Raw genomic sequence first — 21825 nt, 5'->3', positions numbered from 1 at the left:
TGGTAGGGGAGTGAAACATGAGACAGTAGTTTAAGTTTACTTCTGATAAGGCCAATTTTTGTGGCTGTATCTGTAGTGAAGGAGAAGTGAGTGTGCGGTTTTCTGTCTTTTTATTCACTGATACAGAGAAACTGCAGTGCTGGGAGGTGTTCAGGTCACTACAAACTGCCTTTAATACCCTTCTCATCTCTCCCACTGTGAAGGGAGGCACATCCCTCTCCCTGCGATGCCAAGAACACCCTGCTTGTTAACACTGAGGCACCACCTTGTTGCTAGGTTAAAGAGTAAGCAATAAATACTTGTTTTAAACTTGCAAATGGGAAAAAGATACAGTAAGAAGCAAGTACGTATCTTTTTTGCAAAGCTGGTAAGGGAATATTGCTAGGCCAAGCACATACTAGCTTTTAGTTCTGGCTCAGATCTTTTTAATATTGGCTTAGTCATTTGCATTTGTACTTAATAACTAATACAGCGGTAACTTAGATCAGATATAGCATTACCATCATTAATCCTGGGAGTCCTCCTTTTATACAGTAGCAGCACCGTGTGAAACAGTTTGTAGGAGGGGTGCAAGTAGGTTTCCACTGCAAGATTCTTAACAATTTTAGTCAACATTATACTTTCAGATTCAAAATAGATTAAAAGGTGAAGTCTTAATATACGAGTGAAAGTTGCTGGAGTTTTCACTGACGCTGCTAGTGTAAGAACTGGTGAAGAAGGTGGCTCTTGCTTGGCTGTTCACCACTCCAGTCTGATTGGCTGCAGTTTGCTGTTTGGCTGAGCAGCTGGCAATTAATGAATTGCTAGGAAGTAGTCACAAGGTAACAGAATTAGCAAACGAACATCTGGTATTAAAAATCAGTAAATGTAGAAGAGTTTTTATGATTTCTTAAATTTGGTGGGAAAATAATTGCCAGTTGACTACAACTGTGAAACAAAGATATGTAGACAGTGAAAGAAACTGCATTTTAAATGGCAAAGTACATCTTTTAAGTGAATGGTTTCCCAATACACTGCAAGAGATGAATGAGATCCAGCTGGCTTTCAGACATACAGATCCTATCTTAGTTTTCAGACCAGCTGTTTACCTTGTTCATCTCCAGTTCTTACAGCAATTGGAGATATTTAAGTAGCTCAGAAGACCAACAAGTCGTTTTCATGTGCCTATTTCCAGACTGAGATGGTTCAAAATATAAACCTAACCATTGCCCAGAGACAGTAACTCTAACCATCATATTTCTTCATCATTTCAGATTTAGCTCACATCCTGCTGACTGTGTCAGGATTATTCTTTTTCTTCAAAAAGCCTAAATGTGCCAATTATGTATTGTTTTTCCTAATAAGCTTAAGGACCACAAACTTTAGCATGCTATTAAAGGTGTATTTGTTATTAGAATTCAAACAGTATTAGTATCAACTAAGGTCAATAGGAAAAAAGCATGCGTTTTAGTATTAACTAAGAAGAAAAAAATGTTAACATTTTTTACTTATTAGTTCTTTGCTAACTGAAATTGTGTTAATTTCTTTTATTCTTCTTTTGTACTAAGGATGGAATTTGGTTAGGGAGGTAGGAGTGGTGATATCACAGGTTTGGGTAGAAGGTGAGGAGGTCTGCAGCCAGTCTGCGGGATCACTGCTCCTGGCTTCAGACTGCTCCAGAGAAGTGGGACTTGAGACTTCCTAAACACCATAGTCCTCTTTGAGAATCTGAGTGGTGATTTGGCAAACGCTGGGAGATCAAGGATTGGCATGATAAACGTTCCAGTGGGGAACTAGCATGCAAATTCATGTTGGGGAATTCATTCTGATGGAGCCTATGAACTCTATTTTTCCAGCATTGTCATCAGCTCTTGGTCTTTCTTACCATAGCTGAAAACTCTAGGCGTAAAAGGCAGCAGAATCCCCATTTTTCCTTTCTCTGTGTTTCGTTAGCCGGGTCTGGTGAATTGCAGCTCTCCTGCCACTGCAGAGCCCTGTAGAGAACAGAAGCAGCACCTCAATTAAATATGAAATATCAAGATGAATGTCTGAATAAAATACACAGAACTCAGACAAACTTCTAAAACCTGCTTGTCAGCAGTGAAATGCCATTAAATCCTCTAGGAACTCATTAATAGATTAACATTTGGAAGAGTAATTACAGCTACATTAGAACTAAGGATAAAGAAAAATAAAGGAAGATCCAGCAGCATCATTTCTCTAAACTCTTGGCACAAAATGAAGATCAATACTATAAAAACAAATCAGAGGTAAGGAATTAAGGTCAGGATGATAATGTCAAAAATAGGTAAGCTCTTCATATATATTTCAAATTAAACTAGTGAGGATGCAGCTGTTATGTATTGTTTCATTTTATTTGTGTGGAATACTGCCTCACGGGATAGAAAAGGGATATTGAGGTGAAATCAAGGATGTATCTGGACATTGGATGAGTTGATGACTTCAGTGCCGTTAACCTAAATCACAACTAAAATTAACAATGTCAAGCTTTGTAGCTACATTTTCTGAGCCAAAGCAAGACACTGATCTTTAGTGAGACAGAAATATATTACCCTTCAAAAGGATTAAATACTGCAAAAGTCTTTTTTGAGAATTTATGTTACAGCTCTGTAAAGGGAAGAGAAAAGGTAAGATAAAATAGGTACTATAGTTAGATAAATAGGTGAGATCTTGAGGAATGTTTTCATTTTCCATAAAATTCTCACAATCTGTAAATTTTATATGTATAATTCATTACATCATAACCTGAAATGTGAATCTTGCAAATTTATGAAATATGAAGAAATCCAAATGGGGAAAATATGACTTTATTTAGAAATGCTTCCCTGTTCCCGTGAGCACACCCACTGCAGAGCCGGGCTGCAGAGAACTGTGCTGGTGGGAACCAGGCTGTTTCCAAGAGGGAGAAAAATAAAACACCTGAAAACTAACAAGGTTGTAAAATACATAGATGATAAATAAAATGAAGTCATCAATGTGTAAAAGAAATGTTAAGGTTTTAGATTTGCAATTTTCCTATTTAAATGCCCTCATTGATTTGTTACAAATACTGTTAACCCTGTGTTTGGAAAATGGTGAGGACATTATCACTTGTGTTCTCATTTGTAATAAAATAGATTAACTTGCTGTGAAATTTTAACTAGGCTGAGACACAACAGTAGCTACCTAATGAACCAGAGCACATTGCTGTTAAGTAGCTAAATAGATGCATACTGATTACAGGACTGAAAAATGGATCTGTTTACTTGCTAAAAAAGACTCTGTTCGTAGTGTTATTTGTTATAGTAGGGGAAATTCAGCATTACATTTCGACACAAACATTTAGAAATAGACAATTTCCCAATCCGTATACAGCCTTATATGATGACACTTTATCCTCATTTGTACTGCAGAGAAATTTTAGCTCCTTTGTTGCTTATAGGGAAAAGTGTATCTTCTCTGTATATGTAAATTTTTTAACTGGTAAGACGTTAGACGACATAATCAACTAATTCTCATAGAAAATGATTCACTGTGTGATTAAGAATGACATTATTATTTGACACTTTTATTTCTGCCTGAACATTTCAAACCCAGACCCTGAGTTTGAAGGCAAATTACTTGAAGCAGAGATTATTTTATAGCAAGAGACAATGGGAAATGCAGTTACCAGAAGGAGCTCAAATACTTTGCTTTTCCAAATCATCAGCTTTTGAATTACTCAGATAACTCCCATTTAGGATGACATATATGGCTGTTTGTGTGATATCTAAGTGTTAATTCATGGTCATATTTGTTCCTAGGCTTTTTTGCAGAACAGTTGGCATGTCCTCTCCTTGGCTATTCATTTTCATGGTTGCAGTAGACAATGAAATTTACTTAAACTATGTGCTCTTCTGTAAAATTAATCATCTCAAAATGATATCTTAATTGTAAATTGAGTACTCTTTGCGGTAAAAAGAGAAGAAATGGTGCCAGAGGACTGTTAAAACTGAAATCCAGACAAATAAAATTGCAGTCAGAGTTGTAGCCTTTCCAGCATTAACCTAATTGGAAGCTGTTATTTAGACAAAGATAAAAGACACATAGTATTTATAAGCTCAGGGTTGCACGTATATGATTCAGAAATTTTTAGGAGAATACTTCTTGGGTAAGAATGCGACTTCTAAAAGTAACATGATAAGCAGCCTGTTCAGAGTGAGTCACGGCTCTCTCTTCCACTCATGTCAGCAACCTCTAAAACCCACTCTTTTGGAGACTTGAGAAGAAGAAAACACAGGAGACTTTAAGATCAATGACTTTGACTTTTTCAGAACTGAAAATTTGTTAGTTCAAAACCAGTTTTCAGAATTTTAGGAACTTCTGACTTTAACATAATAGATGTTATTTAATGTCTATTAAAACTTAGCAAACATTTTTAATTAGCATTCAAAAATACTGCAATTAAAAGTCTCCCTTTAAGATTTATTAGTTATTGCATCTTCATTAAATAACAGATAATTAGTGAAAACAGATCCATTGGGGATTCCCAGCTATGTAATAGATACACATCTGTTACGTGATTTTGAGGCTCAGTTGTTATTTAATGTACAATAACTATCCTATTAAAAACACATTCAATGCTGCATTTTCAGCTGGTGTGACTGGAATAGGCAAATGCTGCCCCTTGCTCTTAGGAGGATCCAATCTCACGTTCCCTTTGCATCGTTCTCAAATGTATCTGTAAATATGATGCTGAATGTGGTTTAGAGAGATGGTTTTAATGGGTAACAGAATATTCTTAGAATGTCGATCTTGCTGCCAGCGTTATTAATGAATTGCCTCGGTAGCTTATGAACAGAAGCTATTATGGTAGCTATTTATAATGGAAAAACTATCAGAATCTACCATTCTCTTCCTAAAGCTATATTATTGATTTAGGGTACTGTCGAGCAGAAACTGCATAAAAAGTTCTGATGCTATCAAGTTGATTTTCAAAAGCACATGGTAAATTGCCACCAAGTAGCTGGATTGCATACTCCTAATCAAAAATATTTGAGAATAAGTTAAAAAGGCAGAAAAATTGCAGAGTTCCTTTGAGACAGCCTCACCAGATGACACTGTAATTGTGGCTCTTAATGAGGTGGGGGCAAGAGGATCTTCCTTGTTATAAAAAGGAAAGGAGTATTTCAGTTTTGAGTTTCCATGGGGAACAGCTGATTGCCAGGGATGAGGGCAACTCCAAAGATGCAGTTTCTGGAATTCTGGAAATTAAAGCATCAACTTGTTAGTGCCTCTCCATTGGAGCTACACTTTCAAGGACTTGTAATAGAGAATTTAAAACGTAGGAAGGATTTTAAGGTAAGAGTATCTGGAGTATCCCAGGCCATGATCTGTCCATTTTAGAAGATTCTCATTTTTTGTTGGTCCTGGGAACAGGAATGAAGGATTTGTTCAGGTGCAGCTTCTAGTGAGTTTACAAATTTGACTTCATTCAGTGACAACTTAGTCCAAATCTGAATTATTTATTTGAGATGTGACTGATAAATGTCAATTTTACTATGGGCAGATTGAAAGTAGTTTGTGAAAATAACATGAAAGAGCTTTCTTCAGGGAAGGCAAATGCAGTGTCATAACACAGAAGATGAAATCCTGTCCATGTTGCATGTATGAGGCTAGGTGATTTTTGGCTATTGAAGACTGTACTGCTCTTTCAATGTGAATGCTGTTTGCTATTTACCTCAGAAAGTACATTTGTTACTGCTGTTTCAGCCAACTTCATTTTTTCATCAAACTTCATTGAAGTTCATGAATGAAATTACACAGACCTTGTTTTATTTCTCTTTCAAGGAAAGGATTCAAGACAGCCCTTCTCCAGCTCCATCTCTAGAAGACAGTCAGCGGCCTGGGAGCCACGCTTCCTCCCATCAGAGCAGCAGCGTGTCCAGCTCGCCGTCCCAGCTCGACAACACACCAGACAGAATTGGTGAGTGCTCTGCAGCCTCACACCCCTTTGTGGTCACTGAGGCAAATATTTCTTTGCTAAGAAACTCAGGAAAGCATTGACTTGCTAAAAAATCCCAGAACGTTCATCGCTATCGTTTGTTGTATTAGATTCATCGCTATGCGGAGCCCAGCCCCTCAGATTCAGTCTGTGCCAGTACCCACCCATGCACTGAAGATCTCACTCCTTCTCTGCAACAGCCAACTGCTCTGGTATGCCAGAGTAAGAAAGTGCCTCGAGGCACCTGGAACTGAAAGATAGCAAGATATCTTTGTATGTATGTCAGAGAAGTCACAGAAAATATGATGGTTTTTCCGTTCCAAAAGCCTCCTCCTGCCCACACATTCCCTCATCACCACAAGGCCGAGGGCTTTTTGATCTTTTTTTGGTCTCTCCACCAGGGTTTTCACAGCCTGTGCGTTATCGATCTTGTGTTTAAAATGCTAATTCAGTCTAGAGGAAGTTGAGATCCTATTCTTGGTGCTTCCAAGAGGGATCTAGGGCAAGTCAATTAACATCTCTTCACATCAATGTATGTCAACACCATTGTCTTCACAGTGACTGGAGCCTGTGCAGGCATTGCCGAGCTAGATTTAAACCACAAAAACAGTGCAGTCCATGTAAGTCAGTGTAGACTTCACTGCCATCAAATAACTACGTGGCTGCTAGCTGGGATTTTGCAGTTTAGCCTCTGGTCCATGCAGCAGCCCCGTGGAGCAGTTGACTCTGCACAAACTGGGCAGTGGAACCTGAACTTCTCTGCCTAAACAGGTGCAGCTGGGGGTAGCTGCTATAGAATAGATTCCCCTCAGCTTTTTAATCTGTAAAATGGGGCTAGAAATACACAGGACAAGAAACATTAACTTCTTATAGCAACACTGAAAAAGGTACTTTTGTCCTCAGCGTAGCTTTTGAAAGCTACTCTAGCTTCTTTTATTAACAGCAATAGTAATAGCACACACTGCAAGCCTCTGGCCTCCAGAAATGGTGCTGAGAGTTTTTTAAAGAAAACTAGGTCTTACTTATTTTGAACTAAACATTTCTCTGCGTTGAACACTTACTGTTGTAAAGTTATGTATATGTACTTTCTATCTATGCAAATATATATACACACATATATATTTACTTTTTCAATTAAAAAAAACACCCCAGGTTAAACAAAAATCTTTCCATAAATTATGGCAGTGAAGTTTTTAACAAGCGTCCTCTCTGGAATAACTTTAAAATCTGTAATTGCTTAATTGCAGAGAAGGGAATGTTTTAATCAACTAAGAACAAAGAAAATGGGCATCCTGAAATCATAAACTTAACACCTCTCACTCATGTTGCAGATGATCACTAAAGAATTTCCTTCAACACTACAGCATACTGGGTTTTTTGTGTCATCTATCAATTTGAGTTACTGTCTGCCTATATGTATTTTTTATTAAGCTTGCTGCTTTATAGATAATTACTGATACATAAATTCCTAAATGTATTTTCCCCGAAATGATTTTTGTGAAGTACTTTTCTAATTAGTTAATTTGAATGTTTCATAAAAAAATCATTTTCATCTCAGTAGTAATTTGGGTTCTGTCTTGGTATCTTTGTTTAATCAACTTGAGCAAATTTGCTTTTCCTGCATATTTTACTTGGCTGGAAGTGCTGAACTGGGACAGTGAAATGGTTGATTATGGACAATAAAAATGGTCCATTGCTTTAGAACTTATATAGTATAAATAAATCTTAAAATACCAAAATATTGACAAAGAGGAAATATAATTAGTTTCATTTCTTCTGACATTGTTTTACCGATGCTGTTATTTAGCTGTGCACTCTGATTTTTTTTAGCTATGCTGACCAACAGCAGGGAAGGAGAACTCATTGATCAAGAAACTGGGACCAGCCTAAAAAAAATGCAAAAGGAGAAAGGTAAAACTGCAGACTGTTTTCCATCTCAGGCACTTAATTACACTTATTATGTGTCTTATTCCTTTTTTCTATTATTCTGCATATGCAGTGGCATAATATTATAAATTTAAGAGAGCTAAGTGCCTAATTGTGATGAATAATGTATCCGGTGGATTTACATGGCGTTCTCTTTAGGAAGTATAAACAATCAGATCTTTGCTTCTCACTGTTTATATAGTATGGGGCCAATATTTTGGCGGTCTTTTGACTCAATAATTTATGAAGTTCCTCACAAATATTTGATTACTCACATGGTATTGTTTCTTTGCTTCCAGTGGATGTGTGTGCTGACTGCTGTAATTGCTGGTATGTTGGTGAGAGGAATAAGCCATTTTTTGTATCTAATAATATTACATCACCTCAAAAGCAAGAGGCAGCAAGGGAAGAAGTAATGCTTGCCCTGTAGCAACTGTCCTGTAGGTAGGGCAGTGCCGCCTCTCCTCGATGCTCCCTGCAGTGATTGTTGTGTCCCAACGAAAGGGGATGTGTTGGTGTGTGCTGGGGAGCTCTGGGGACGTGGTGAGGTGATGGAGAGCGCGTGGTGTCCATAGCTCCACAGTGAGGATGAAAGACCCATTTTTGTTTCCTTGCAAATGTAACAAAAAACTAAATCAGATCAATAGGTGAGAGATTAATTCTGGCAGTGCATGCAGAAAGCATGATATAGAATGAGTGTTTTCAAAAACAATGATGATGGGAGGTGGTTAAAGAAATAAAAGAACGTGGAAGGTAAGTGAATACTGGAAAAATACTGCAGAGGCATATGCTGAGGGAGATACTAAGGTTTGAGAGGGAAAAAGATGTGAAGGAAGTGACCAGAAAAAGGAGAAAACATAAGCTAAATATACTTGTAAGTCTACTGTAAATATCAATATTTTATCATAAATGGAAACATAAGCTGATTTATGTTTTGATTGAGGTGATTTTAGAGGCTCCGTGTTCCCTGTGGCTCCAGAGTTATATAAAATACTTATGATTTTGTATAATCAGCTCTGTTCCTCATTCATCTGTGGCTGATTCAGTCATGGGTGGGAAGAACCTAGAACATCCTCTTTATATTTTAGGGTTTTGTAACTAACTTTCTCTCTTCTGGAAATCAATTGAAGCTGTTTTCTGTTCACTGGTTTCTCTAGGCATTTAAGCACTTTCCTCATGAACCCCAAAAGAGCCCTTTTGTGCCACTCTGAGATAATTTTCTATCTGGATAATCATGCTTAAATCCTTCCCTCTTGAATCCAGTTGGCATTTATGGACCAACACCAGGGGCTAAACAGTTTTCAGCTGTACCTTCAGTCCTGATACGAAAAAAAATTGCATTTCTGTAGTAATTACATAGGTGAGTGTTTAATCTAAATCTGAAAGTGTAGTTGATTTTAATTTTACTGAACTGTGCATAGTTTCTTGGCACATGTTTAGTCATTTTTCAGCAAAACAATTCAATGTCCTGTGGGGTTCAAAGATGCAAATCATGTAGTTATTGGTAGTAGCACTGCTGTCACTCAGGACGGGTGAAGGAAGGTACAGTGTAAGAATCAGAAAAAACAATTCAGAAATCTCAAAAAGCGTGAAAATAATTTAAATCCCACCACCTGTGAACCCATTTTCCTGGCTCCTGTGATCATTGAAGGTTCCTTGTGACATGTAAGAAATCACAATGATCTGATGCTAACATTTTCTGTACCGTAATTCTGTTTCAGATTACAGTTGTATAGGTTTATTCATTTCCTGGTCTACATTTTTGCATAATATTATCTTTCTTCAGTTGGTTATTTACTGAGAGATAGTCCTTTTATACACGTGTTACTTCTGCGTGCACTTATGGGCTGAGATTGACCTGCATCAGAGAAAAGGGCTTTAAAATCATGAGACATTTTAAATTATATAGAATAAAGGTTCTGGTTTTCTACTTGATCTGCACAAATTTGGTTAAGTTTTTCTGTGAAAACATGAGAATAAGAAATTATTTCTTTTTCTCAAGTAAAGATGTGATTTTCAAGTAATCCCACAGCTCCAGAACCTTTTGATGGCATTATAATGGGACATATGCTGAAATTTTAAAGGCATCAATACTGTATATCCATCAATTTCAAGCTGATTTTGCATTTGGCAGCATGACAGACTCACACTACAGTTCCTGCAGGAATCTGTGTTTCACATGATACCAGCACCCAGTGGGCGACGGGCTGCGCTGGGAGGACAGTCAGCGCTCTGCTTCGGGGAGGCTCAGCCTGTGCTGAGTTTTTCTCAACCCATACAAGGCTCTTAGTCCTCAGTGATATGTCTCATCCCATATAGGTTCTTTGTTCCTAATACTATTATTATTCTCTTGTGTGTAATTATTGTGGGCTCTGGTGCATCTCAGACATGTTGAGTGGTTTTCATGGTTTGATGTGGAGTCGCTGAAGGGTGTGATCTGTGCTGGATTGCTCAGCAAGAAATACACCTGTAATTTGTATACAGAATGAGCTTTGTTTCTCAGAACCTGCCGTTGCTTTTACTAAGGCAAAATATATTTACCATGGAAAAGATTTTCAAAGTTATTAAGAAGGAATGTAGTTAAAATAAAAGTATCAACATTTATTAAGTATGACAAGTAAGCGGTTTATACAGCCGTGGCAAGCATATGTTTTCACATCTGTTTTGAGTAATATCATCATGATTTTAAAAATGATTTATAGCTCTGCAGGCCATAAAATGCCAGCTTTGCTGTAAGTTGGAAGTTTTCAAACAACAAAGAAGTTATTGAAGGCATATATTGAACATGGTTTTGTGTTATACACCTTTATATGACTTTAGAAATCTGAGCACTCTGTAACAATTAAGAAAGCAACAAATGAAATCTAAGTAACTAGCATTTAGCAGTAGGACTACTTATGTGAAATCTTAGCATGAAAAATAGTAGAAGTTATTATAATTATTACAGGCAAATACTGTGATATCCCTCAGGATACACAACTTTTGTTTTCCATTTCCTATTTTAAGTGATCTCAGCACCAGACCAAACTGTACCACTTTGTTCTCATCAAAGTAATTTCAGGGTAATTAGGGTTGAAGAGAAGATAGCTTAGTAGTTTTTCTTTAAGGGGCCGTTGATATGAGGTTGTTCCCATTACATTGAGCTGTTTGCGTATGTTGGAATTTACAGAAATAGCGGCTTTGTCAGTGCAGAGTGTTTAGAGCCTGTACCGACCATACTTTTAAGCCATTAAATCTCAGTTACACTGCATCCTTTCATCATCCCTTTTAGGAAGTACAGTCAAGTTTAACATTGGAGGAAAAAAAAGTCAGGTCTGCAGATTTAGGTTTTTTTATACAAAATACGTGGTTATGTTTTTGTCAGACGTCTTTAACCAGTGTGGCACACATTTTGCCTGTGCATCCATAGCAGAGTGCGAGTGAAAACCACATGAAGGGTAATCAGTATTTTGAAATTACTAGTGAAAAGAAACAGAGTTGGAAAATTGCCCCCTAGAACATACCTAAATGTTTACAGAAACTGAAACACAGATTCTTCCTGATTGTGCTTACTGGCTCTGTCTAGGTCTAAGCAGTTACATTTTGCCTGCACAATTGCTCACAGAAACTAAATTTAAAATGCATCTGCTGCAGTTTATAACCTGGAAAACATCTCTATTGTATGGGAGAGTATTGTGTTTGACACAGCCGTGTATAGGCTTTATAGAAACCTCCATATGAATGCTGGCATTAGGAAGGTTAAACGAGCCAGAAGAGAACTTGGCCATGCCTTCCAGTCAGATTTAAATGCCGCTACAATTATTCTGTTTGACTGCGTGACAAGAAATATTTCAAGCTCCTCATATAGGATGGAGTAATAAAAGGTAGTGGCCCAGCTCTTGACACAGGAATCGATGCGCGTGTTCACGATGTCTTAAGTGGGAACAAGAGTTTGGCCAAAGCCTGGTATTTTGGAAGAGCGCTCCCCTAGTGACACTGCTGGTTGTTACTCCAGTGTCTTCAGAAATCTCCATTGTTCAGTCTTTGGGTAGAAATAAAGATTGTGTTGGTTGAGGAAGTGATTTGCTCTGAATTTCCCGGAGCTGCCTGGTGGCGATGCCGTCCTCCTTTAGCCCTGTTGTCTGCATCTCCAGAGCACAAGTCTGGGCTCGAGGGCTATGTCTCATGTTTCCAGCAGACAGTAGTCTCCAAACTGTGCATCTGGCAGCTATCCCTTTTCCTTTTATTAAAGAACAACTTTCCCTTTATTACTTCAAGGAAATGGGAATTTTTCATCATTTCTGTCAGCTGGGTGAAATATATTCAGATGGCCAGAGACTACGGCAATGAAAGAGTAACTATATTTATTTATTATATTTCATTAGCAGAAAAGAGGTTTTATGCTCTTTAAATTAGTCATTGCCAAAGGACTAGGTTACTCATGGTGTGAAGGGGGGGAACGAACAGGTGCAGAACACCTGAAACAGCACCAGGCCCGGTGGTGGGGGGTGTCCTCCAGAGACAGGGCTTTTCGACAATTCATCTGAAAGCATCCAGATGGAGAGTGCAAGGAATGAAAAAAAAAAGAACTAAAAGTACGAAGCTGTACCACGCAGCACGTATACAAAGTGTACGAGAGGTGCCAACACTTCAAATGCTCACCATACTGTTTCTTTGCCGTATCAATACTTGTGTGTTAAAGACATAATGAGAAAAAAGCAATTTCCTTCACGAACATGCTCATGAATCTCCTCTTGAGATACATGAAAAACTCTCAAAATTAGAAATGAAGTCATATTCCTTTTGGTATGTAAGTGTACAGGAATCATTTCCTAAGCAGTGGATGCAATAATATGTGAGTTTAAAGATTACAAGGGTTTCCATGTCCAAAACCCTTAAGTGACGTGTGAAGTGCAAATGTTCACTGGGAAATTCAGAGGTATTTTTGTATTTTCTATTTTCTGAGAACACTGAAAAGTAAGAAGCACGGTGCTCTATTCTGGGTAAAGACTTTGCCCACAAGTTTTATTGTCGCTAAATCTAACCTGCAAGTGAGCTGACAACTGTTAAAATGGTGGCCTAAGTGTAAACACAATCTTCTGTCAGTCAGTCAATCACAACAAAAAAAACCAACCCAAACCCAGGAAATGAAGGCAAACTCTTATTAGCACTTCCGTTCACAATATATGTAAAGAGAAAGTAATGGTAGAGCTTTAATTTTTAAGTGGCTAGACTTGTGTGGGTATGATTGTGTGTTTAAGCATTGCTCAAACATTTATAAACACAAGGGCAGTTATGCAAGAGATGTTAATGAAGTATTCCAAGGTGACGTCTTTAACATTAAATTTATAGTACGTCTTTATTTGCAGAATCATTTTTAAGAATGATTTTTTTTTCCAAAGCATAAAATACCTGCTTCATGATTATCTTAGCAGATGGACCAAGACAGCTTCTTACATTGATATATAATTTATTAATATGTTTTATTTATTAGATTTCAGCGACTTTAATGTGTTGCTGTCTAAACACTACAAATTATGAGCCTGTGTAAACATGCTGAAATAATGAAATTTTCTTACTGAAAAGGCTTTGGACTAAATTTTTAGTAAGGTATTCATGTAAGTCTGTGGAATAAAATGAGCAGATAAGAAGGAAATAAGATGGAAATAAGGTAGCTGCTCTCCAAAGTCAGGTTGTGGCTTCAGAGTTTACCGTTTCCACTTCTCCTTCAATACTGTGAATGGGTTTTTAGGTAGGTCCATCTTATTGAGTTGTATCAAATTTGAAAAGCATGAAAAGGAGAGAAAAATTGCTGATTGGCACCCAGTGACCTAAGAATGCTTTTGGATTAGGCCCAGGAATCTATTCCATAGAGTTAGCACTGGTATTAAAACTGACCCTTTGAGTTCTCTAATTTGTAATACCTCTGATGCAAAGTCATTAACCTGGAAAATGCAGTTGGTGACATTCTTAAGGTCTGTGAGTTATTTAATAAGTTTGCCTTCAGTCCTCATTACGAGCAGTGGGATCTGGAAAATATGCATCCTGAAAGGCTGCTGAATGTTTTTTTCATGTTGCAGAAATCATGTCATCTTTCTCAAATATCTCCCTGTTTTTCTTCTCAACTTACCTCAATCATAGGAGCAATTGATTTGCCAAAAGGATAAACAACTCTTAAATGACTGATTGTGAGGTTAGCATTATACAGTCGCTATGCAACCCAGTAAGTTATGAAATAACAGAATGTGTATAACGAGGATGTAATCATTCTTCCACGAGCGGTATCATTTTATTGGTACAGATCTGGCCAGTGCAAGTTAGTGTCACTCCGAGGTGGGTGCCTGCTACCAGATGGGAGGTGAGTGCTCATGTTTGCTGACGATTTCCAGCTTTGAATATTTTTCTTGTAGCAGGTACTTAAGATTGAAAAGAAGGTGGAAGAAGAGACACGCATGCCTTGCTGTATTTGGGATACCCCAGTCACTGGGGGGCTCTGTACTTCATTCTCAAAACTCCTCAATTTATAACAGGAGATTGAATCTCCTCTCCTAAGTGCAGCCTCTCTCAGGCTGCTGTGTCTCTGCATCCCATCTATCACACTATCTCCAGTTAGAGCTGTTCCACTTCATCTGAGCGATTAAATATTCATAAAAGCAGGCTCCTTAACTAGGTCCCTTGGCCTGCAGCATTATCAGCTGTGCTGTTGAGCTGCTTTGTGTCTTTTCTCCCCTTCTCAAACTCCTTTGCTGAATAATCCCAAAGCAATAGTCTGATGGTTTGACAACACGACTCTTTACCTCAAGTGGCCACCATCTGGGGCTTGTGAGACCATTTGCCAGGGAGTTCTGTCATCCCTGAGCTTATGGTCCATCTCAGATCCTCCAAACAGGACCCAGGTTAAGCTTCACAGCCAAAATACATGTTACTAGAGGAACCTTGGGCATAAGTTTAGAGGGTTAAAGTAGCTATAAGATTGACTGTGGGCTTTTTTAGCTATCTCATCAATGCCTTATTAGGCATTATCAGTTCCCATGTTGGGACACCAAGTGCCTTTGTACCTTTAGCTTGAAGATTCTGAGAGGATTTGAGGCATCACTCTTCATACCCATAGTTTGCATGAATATTTGTGAAAAGCAGCCCTAAGTAATTGAGCCACTTTCGAAAGCAGAAGTTGGGAGTCGTAAGTCATTTTGTTATGTTGTTCATTTGTGATGTATTTGTGATGTTTAATCGTATTTGTGAGAACTGTTAAAAACGTATAGTTTTCCCAAAAGGTTATATTGCACTTAACGGTCTCACTTATACTTTAACCTCTTTAGCCATGAGAAGTCTGAAATTCAAGGCAAGTAAGTACAAAGCTAGAAAGGCAGTGATTCTTCCAGTAGAGAATTCCCCAGGCGTGTTTCTGTGGTCATGCTTGGCCGTTGCATGTTGCATTCAAAGTACCAGCTGATTTATTTTCTTCTTTTATTTTGTAGGCAGTGTGACAATAGTTTCCAAAGTGGATTTTTCATCTAGTTGACAGAATATGACAGGCTATAACAAGCAGTTTAATAAGTAAAATTCTGCTTCCAGGTGTATTTTGAGATGTTATAATCTATAAAACATTGTATAGTTTTGAATCTGTCTGTTTTATCTGTCACCTGGACTGCTGTGCGATATTTTGACAGCTAGACTTAGCTTGTGTGAATTTGCTGACATATCCCATGGCTTATTCACGTGAGTGTTGTCAGCGAGAGGATACTATCAAATTTTTAATGACAGTTCAGTGGAGTGCCTCTTCTGGTGTGGTAGAAGATGTCTTTTTGATGTAGAATATGTTGAAGGTTGGAGCATCTCTGGTAGGTGGCTGAGCTGGAGCAGAAAATGGAATATGTGTGCATACGTGTCTGTTCACAGAGGCCAGAAAACATGCATTGCTTAGAAAATAACGTGTTATTTATACATCTGTAAACTTTGGAGGCATTTAAGATGCTCTCAGTAAGGAGATTGGCCTGTATTTATTGTTGTTGTCTTGGTATTTTGTTAGTTTAAAGAACTAGAAAGTGATTATAATGAAGATGCCCTCCAGGCAAAAATGTGAAGAAATTCACGTATTAAAGGAGGAGTCACCAGTGTTGCTGTTTGACTTCTGACATTATTGTCATATAGCCTACGGCATTACAGGCAGAAGGGATTTTAGATGGAAAGGAGAGCTTGGAATTGCTCTATAAGAAGAGTATGTTTATATATACTGAATTTTCTTTCTACTGGTGTGTTTTAAGGAAAGCATAATATTTTTGTAAGATTTAAGTGGCAACAGTAATAATAACAGTAACAACAGTAATTCCATCATGTATGAATCTTTTAACGTTAAAAAAAAAAAACAAACCATGCTCATATTTAAAAGCTATTTGATGAGTTCCTGAGTGGTAGTTTTATTACGGAAACAAAGCGGTTGTCCAGTTCAGAGCTACCTCTTCAGCCTCATCATGGGCTATTCCAGCTCCCGGTTAAAAATCTAACAAAGGAATAAAAACCCACAATGTCTCTTTCGAACATTTCACTCATAACTTCACAATTCCACGATCGGTAGAGTTAGAGGCCATCTGGCTGTTTCACATCTCCACGTCCAGAGAAGCAGGTTCATTGGATGTGCCTGCAGCGCATCACGGACCCTAAATAAATCAGTGCTAAGCAAAGGAAGCGCAGTGGTGTGGCCGGTTGTGCAGAGCTGCAGTGCTCTCCCAGAGGAATTAAAGCATTAAAAGCGGGGTATGAACTAGTGGGAGCTTTAGAGTATCTGCTCAAAGCAGGCAGGCTTTCTCGGGTGCTATGATATGGCACTGCACTGGGAAATGTGGGCACAGCCTGGCTGATGTGTAGCTGTAGCATAGATTTGGAACGTTTGCGTCACTAAAATGACACTGTTTATCCAAAAAGAAAGATTATAGCAGAAGAAATGGAGAAGGCAAAATTAATACATATTATACCTTGTTTTCCAGGCTGTTGGATCAATTTATAGTAATATGTGAGTGAGCAGAAAGGTAACAGCATCTGGTAGCAATAGATGTTTCCTTTCCTGAGTTACCAAATCAGCTATGGGGAAGAGATTAGAAATAAAATATAATGATTTCTGATAGAAATAGGTAACACTGCATGGGCTTTGAGATAAGAACTTGACAAATGTGTAAAATAAATGCAAACCTGGTTTTGAAAAGGGAGGAGATTACCATTTTCTGTGTGGTGTGCCAAGATTTGTGCATTTCAAATGTTAGCGGTTGGCTTATTTTCAAAACTGATAAATAATGATGTTTGTTGCGGAAACAATTATCCTAAAAATAATTTAAAAGGATTGTATCCCCTTTTTGTTTGCCTATAAAGACCACATTCAATTTATAGATAGACAGAAAGAGCTCCACTTGCATCTATAAAACAGTTCTTAAATCATTCTAAATTATTGATGTGCACAAAGAACTCTTTCCGCTTTTGTTTGAAGTTTTATTTCTGCGGCGTTGTGCTTTCTAATTGTACTTTCAACCACTATGACATCTGTTATAGTTGTTTCAAAAACTTTCAATACTTTTCTTTTTTAATGATAGACAGTCTTTTCAAAGACAAACTGTCTTCATTTTGAGCAGGAAAAATAATTAGTTGAAAAAAGATCACTGATTTGGCCAGGGAACTCACTATTTTACTGGTTTTTGCCAGTTGCTGTTTTATATGATTCCAGCACCTCCTCAACAGAAAGCTGGCCAAGAAGAATTCATCTCTGCAGTAACTCAGAAACCATCGCATATCAGCATATGTCCTTTGCTTCCCCGAGGAAATCCAGGGCTTTATTCTACCCAGAAGAGTACCAAGAAAGCACTTCACAAATTGATAGTCCCTGTATGTCTAACAGATGGAAAAGTAAGCTAGCATTCCATGCTGCTATGCCCAACAATATAGGAAGAAAGCTCAGCAATTGGAGATGAGATTGATCCTTAGAAGTCTACTTAGAGATCTTTTTTTTTAGTATAACTAGTGATGTGAATATGTGGTGTAGCAGTAAATTTGGTTCTAATGATCTATGACATAATTGTGGTCTTATCTCTGGCATAAAACCACAGCAGGTGTTTACAGTATCTGAGATTGGAAAGCACAATGTAAAGGCATTTTCTGGTGTCTTTATTCAGCAGAGAGTACTTTTCTCCATAAGGTAGGAGAGACTTTCAGCTTTGAAAAATTTATGTCCAGGACTCTGGTCCAGTTGCAGTTCACCATAACTAACCTTTGAATTACCAGTTGCCTAGACTTCATACAATAATTAATACAACGCTAGGGGATTTAATTGACCACAAGATTAAACTATTAAGGAAAAATTTCATCCTAATTGAGAACTGATCCCCTACCCTTTATTCATTGAGTGTCTGCTCTGCCACTTGAGTCGTGAATTGGGGGTTAATTGACTGCCTAGAATCTCCCAAGGAGCAATTATTTCATATAATGGTTCTAACACATACTGTAGTAAGGCACTTTTTAATGGCATCCATTTTTCCCCCCCGGATTTAGAGAGATTTCATGAGGACAGCAAGAAATGCTGGATGTGAGGAAGGGAAGAGAGATGTAAACAAAAAAGGATTTGGGGTTTCCTTTCAAGTGCAAATTGATAAAGATAAAAACCCAGAAAAGGGTTCACAGTTAGACTAACACCTCACTGATTTTGGATTAAGAGACCCCCTAATCTCTACATCCTGTGGGTCATACTCCAGTCCCAGCACTCCTCGTGTTGCTGTTGGGATTCAGTAGCAGTGGCCTGCAGTAAGATCTCCCATCGTTCTGGCTGCCATCGAAGCATAAACTCCTATTAAAATAGTAAAAAGACAGTGCTAGGTATTCTAATATTTTTAACATTTTGTATTTATTTGATTACATGGTAATTAACAAAATTCAGTACTTCAGAGTAGATTTTTCTGCTTCATTAGTGCAAATTTGCAGAACTTTTCTAATTACTATTCTCCTTTGAAGAATAAATAATAGAGATGATATCAAAACTTTTTAAATAAATGAAGACTTAGTTATGGATACAGTTAGGCGGTTTTATATTCAAGTCTATTCTGGTACTTGAATGTTGTTATAAAAGTGCCATCTTTACAAATACTCGAAGAAACTGTCAGAATTTAGGAGAAACTATTTTTGTGTGGAATTGTCAGAGATAAAAGGAAATGCGGAAGAGTTTAGCTGCTTAAGCTTTCATTTTGAAAATTAATCTTAAACCCTATGGGCAAGAAGGACTGACTCTGTAGGTAATTCATGCTTAAAAATATGTGAAATCTCTGTATGCTTAGCAAAGGCTGACGAGAGGTCTGAAACTGAATAGCACCGCGTAGCACTAAGGGTGCTCAGAAGGAGCAGCAGCTTCAATATGTTTTATGAGCAGATACTTTCAATGTAGTGCTGTTTAAGCGTTTTAACGTCTTAAGAGGGGCTTTAGTAATGCTACTGGTAGTTCACTATGCATCAGGCCAGCAATGGATCTTAGTTATATGTTGCTCTGCTCTGGGAAACTGAGAAAGACAGTGCTTTGCACGCATGGTGTGTAGGAGTCCCCCCAGACCAGGAATCCCCCCAGCTCATCCATCCCCCTCGTGCTCGTGTGTGAGTTTGCAGAGATGTGAGGAGTGCGGCAGCTGGGGTGGACACGGCTCACTTCGACCGTAGCTCCTTGTTGCAGGGTGATGCATTGCGTTCATGGCTTAACTTCCATTTCACATGAAAATACGTGTGCTCATATGCCTCTTGTTTACATCTGCATTCTGCTGGAATCCAGACCGACAGCCGGTGCGTGATCTCAGACCCGTAGGATCCTACGAGGTAGTGTGGAGCCATGCAGTAAATAATCGCACAGAAAAGCAAGAAGACACAAGCATGAAAGCAGTGGTAGAAAGTCCAGGTGACTCTATATGTGCAGCCACTGAGAGTTGTTACCTTAAAGGTGGCTTGAAGATATTCACGCACATTTTGGAACCCACTTTATCTGCAAAGGAGATGAATAGATACTCTTGTACTTATTTGATATTACAGAATATCAGTAACGTAATCTCTTGGGCTTCCTGGTTTGTCGGAGGTGTTTTGGAAAGCAGGCATGGCACAGACAGTCTTTGGCTGGGGAAATGGTGTTTGAGACTAACAAAATTATTATTGTTGTTATTTCCTCTTATAAACATTAGAGGTGAACAGGTAAAATGGATAAAACAGATAAAAAAAGGAAGCAGGATTTACAGTGTAATTGAGAATTGAGTTGTGTTTTATACTCACTCATTTTAATCTGGTCAGTAAAGTCCTGGAGTAAACAGAGGAAACAAGGCCTGATATTTCTAACGTAAAAAGCAAGGGTAGTGTTTTCTGCAATGTGAGGAAATCGTTGTCCCGGGTCCCATAATGACAGTCTAGGCTATCAAAAGCTGCCACCATCTGTGGAGGGTGATGTTCTGGTGAAGAAATAATATAAGGAAAAATGGCATTTCCCATTGCTTCTGCCTTGAGAAGGAAAAACCTGGGCACGTTCACAGTATGAACTAAGAGATAAACACAATATTTTACACTCCAAGTGTGATTCCTTTACTTTTCTCACCTAGTTCTATCTTCTCCCTTTTAAATATAATTCTGTTCCACAGTTTTCTCCACCTGCTGTTTTCTTGAACTCGTGTGTACGACTCCCCAGTCCACATACACCATCATTCTTCAGTTACACTCTCCATCCGTATTTTACCCTGCTAATCCAAACTCTGTTCAGCACCCAGCTTGCCTGCCTGCTGCCTTTTCTTTCATTTTATGTCTTTTCTTTCCTACAGGAAACAAATAAATCCATATATTGACACAGAAATCTCCAAGGTCAGGAACCTGTTTGGTTTTGCTGGCTTTTTTTATCTCATTGTTCTTTTTAAATAAGTACCACACCCCAAGAAAATTTTTAACACTATTAATGACTTCCGGGTAAGTTTGATAGGTGTAAGAAAGCTGTAATACTGCTGTCTGCAGTTGGTTCAGATCAACAAAAAATCCAAAAGGCATCATGTAGGTTGGCTGTCAGATACAGGAACTGCTGCTCTCGGAAATTCTGATTTTTGTTGTGCAACCGTTTGTTTGCATGCTGTGGCTCAATGTTTGTTGGTGATTTTTCATGCTGCTTGTGCAAGTCTGGTGTGTAACCAGAGGTGGTGCATCATCAGTGCTCTCGTGGGAGGCAGTCCTTACAAGCCAGGGGAGGTACATCCCTGTCGCTTTCCCTTCCTGAAGTGGTTTATTTGTCGTTGCGTAGCAAATTCATGTCTTGTACAAAGCCCCTCGATAAAGGCCAGTTCAGCTCATAAGAGCAATTGCCACTGTATCATTTGGATGGACTTGACCCCGAATCAAGGTTTCTTATGTCACGATAGAAACTATGGATCAAATTTGCTTCTCCTGTGAATTTGAAGTCACTGCGTGGAGTAAGTAGAATCCCTCTGCGTTGTTCCCCAGGGAGATCAGAAGCTGTACGTTGAAGGTGTTCTGCATTGCTCAAGGAGCGCTCTGAATTAGGTTGTAATTACGGTCGATTCATTCCCCTTTGGAAGCTTGCCTTTACATGGGCATGGTCTGGCAAGCTTCTCAGTCAGTTAACAAGCAAATAAAAACCCCAACAGCAGCCTCCCCGTGCTGCCGTAAAGAGGGCTGTTCTGGAAGTTATGTGGAGCTGTGGAAAGCAGTCATTGTGCTTCCAGCATGCCCTTGCGCGCAGCATTAGCCTTCACCTTTCTTTGACTGTTACTGAGGGAAGTAACTGATAGTGATCGACATGATTTCCTGGGCACAGTGCATTCAGATTTTTATTATGATATTACCAGGACATATGTTTGTGGAAAGAAGATATATATATCTCTATGTTTAGCCTCAGAATATAAACTCTATAGGAACAGTATATTACCTGCATGAAACCGAAAATACGGGTGAGTTAG

General features: G+C 38.4%; 1 protein-coding gene across 6 annotated transcripts in view; it reads left to right on the top strand.

The window, feature by feature from the left end:
- DACH2 (dachshund family transcription factor 2) overlaps positions 1-21825 on the top strand; it is a 248204-nt gene that overhangs the window by 194755 nt on the left and 31624 nt on the right. For all 6 annotated transcript variants that reach the window (XM_069867528.1, XM_069867526.1, XM_069867527.1 and 3 more), the window contains exons 6-7: positions 5809-5944; positions 7793-7873. In XM_069867528.1, coding sequence (XP_069723629.1) covers positions 5809-5944; positions 7793-7873 — 217 coding nt within the window. The remainder of the gene's footprint in view (positions 1-5808; positions 5945-7792; positions 7874-21825) is intronic.

The sequence above is a fragment of the Phaenicophaeus curvirostris genome, chromosome 13 (assembly GCF_032191515.1).
Source record: "Phaenicophaeus curvirostris isolate KB17595 chromosome 13, BPBGC_Pcur_1.0, whole genome shotgun sequence".
NCBI lineage: Eukaryota > Metazoa > Chordata > Aves > Cuculiformes > Cuculidae > Phaenicophaeus > Phaenicophaeus curvirostris.
The sequence above is the reverse complement of the archived record's forward strand: the minus strand, read 5'-3'. Positions and strand labels throughout refer to the sequence as shown.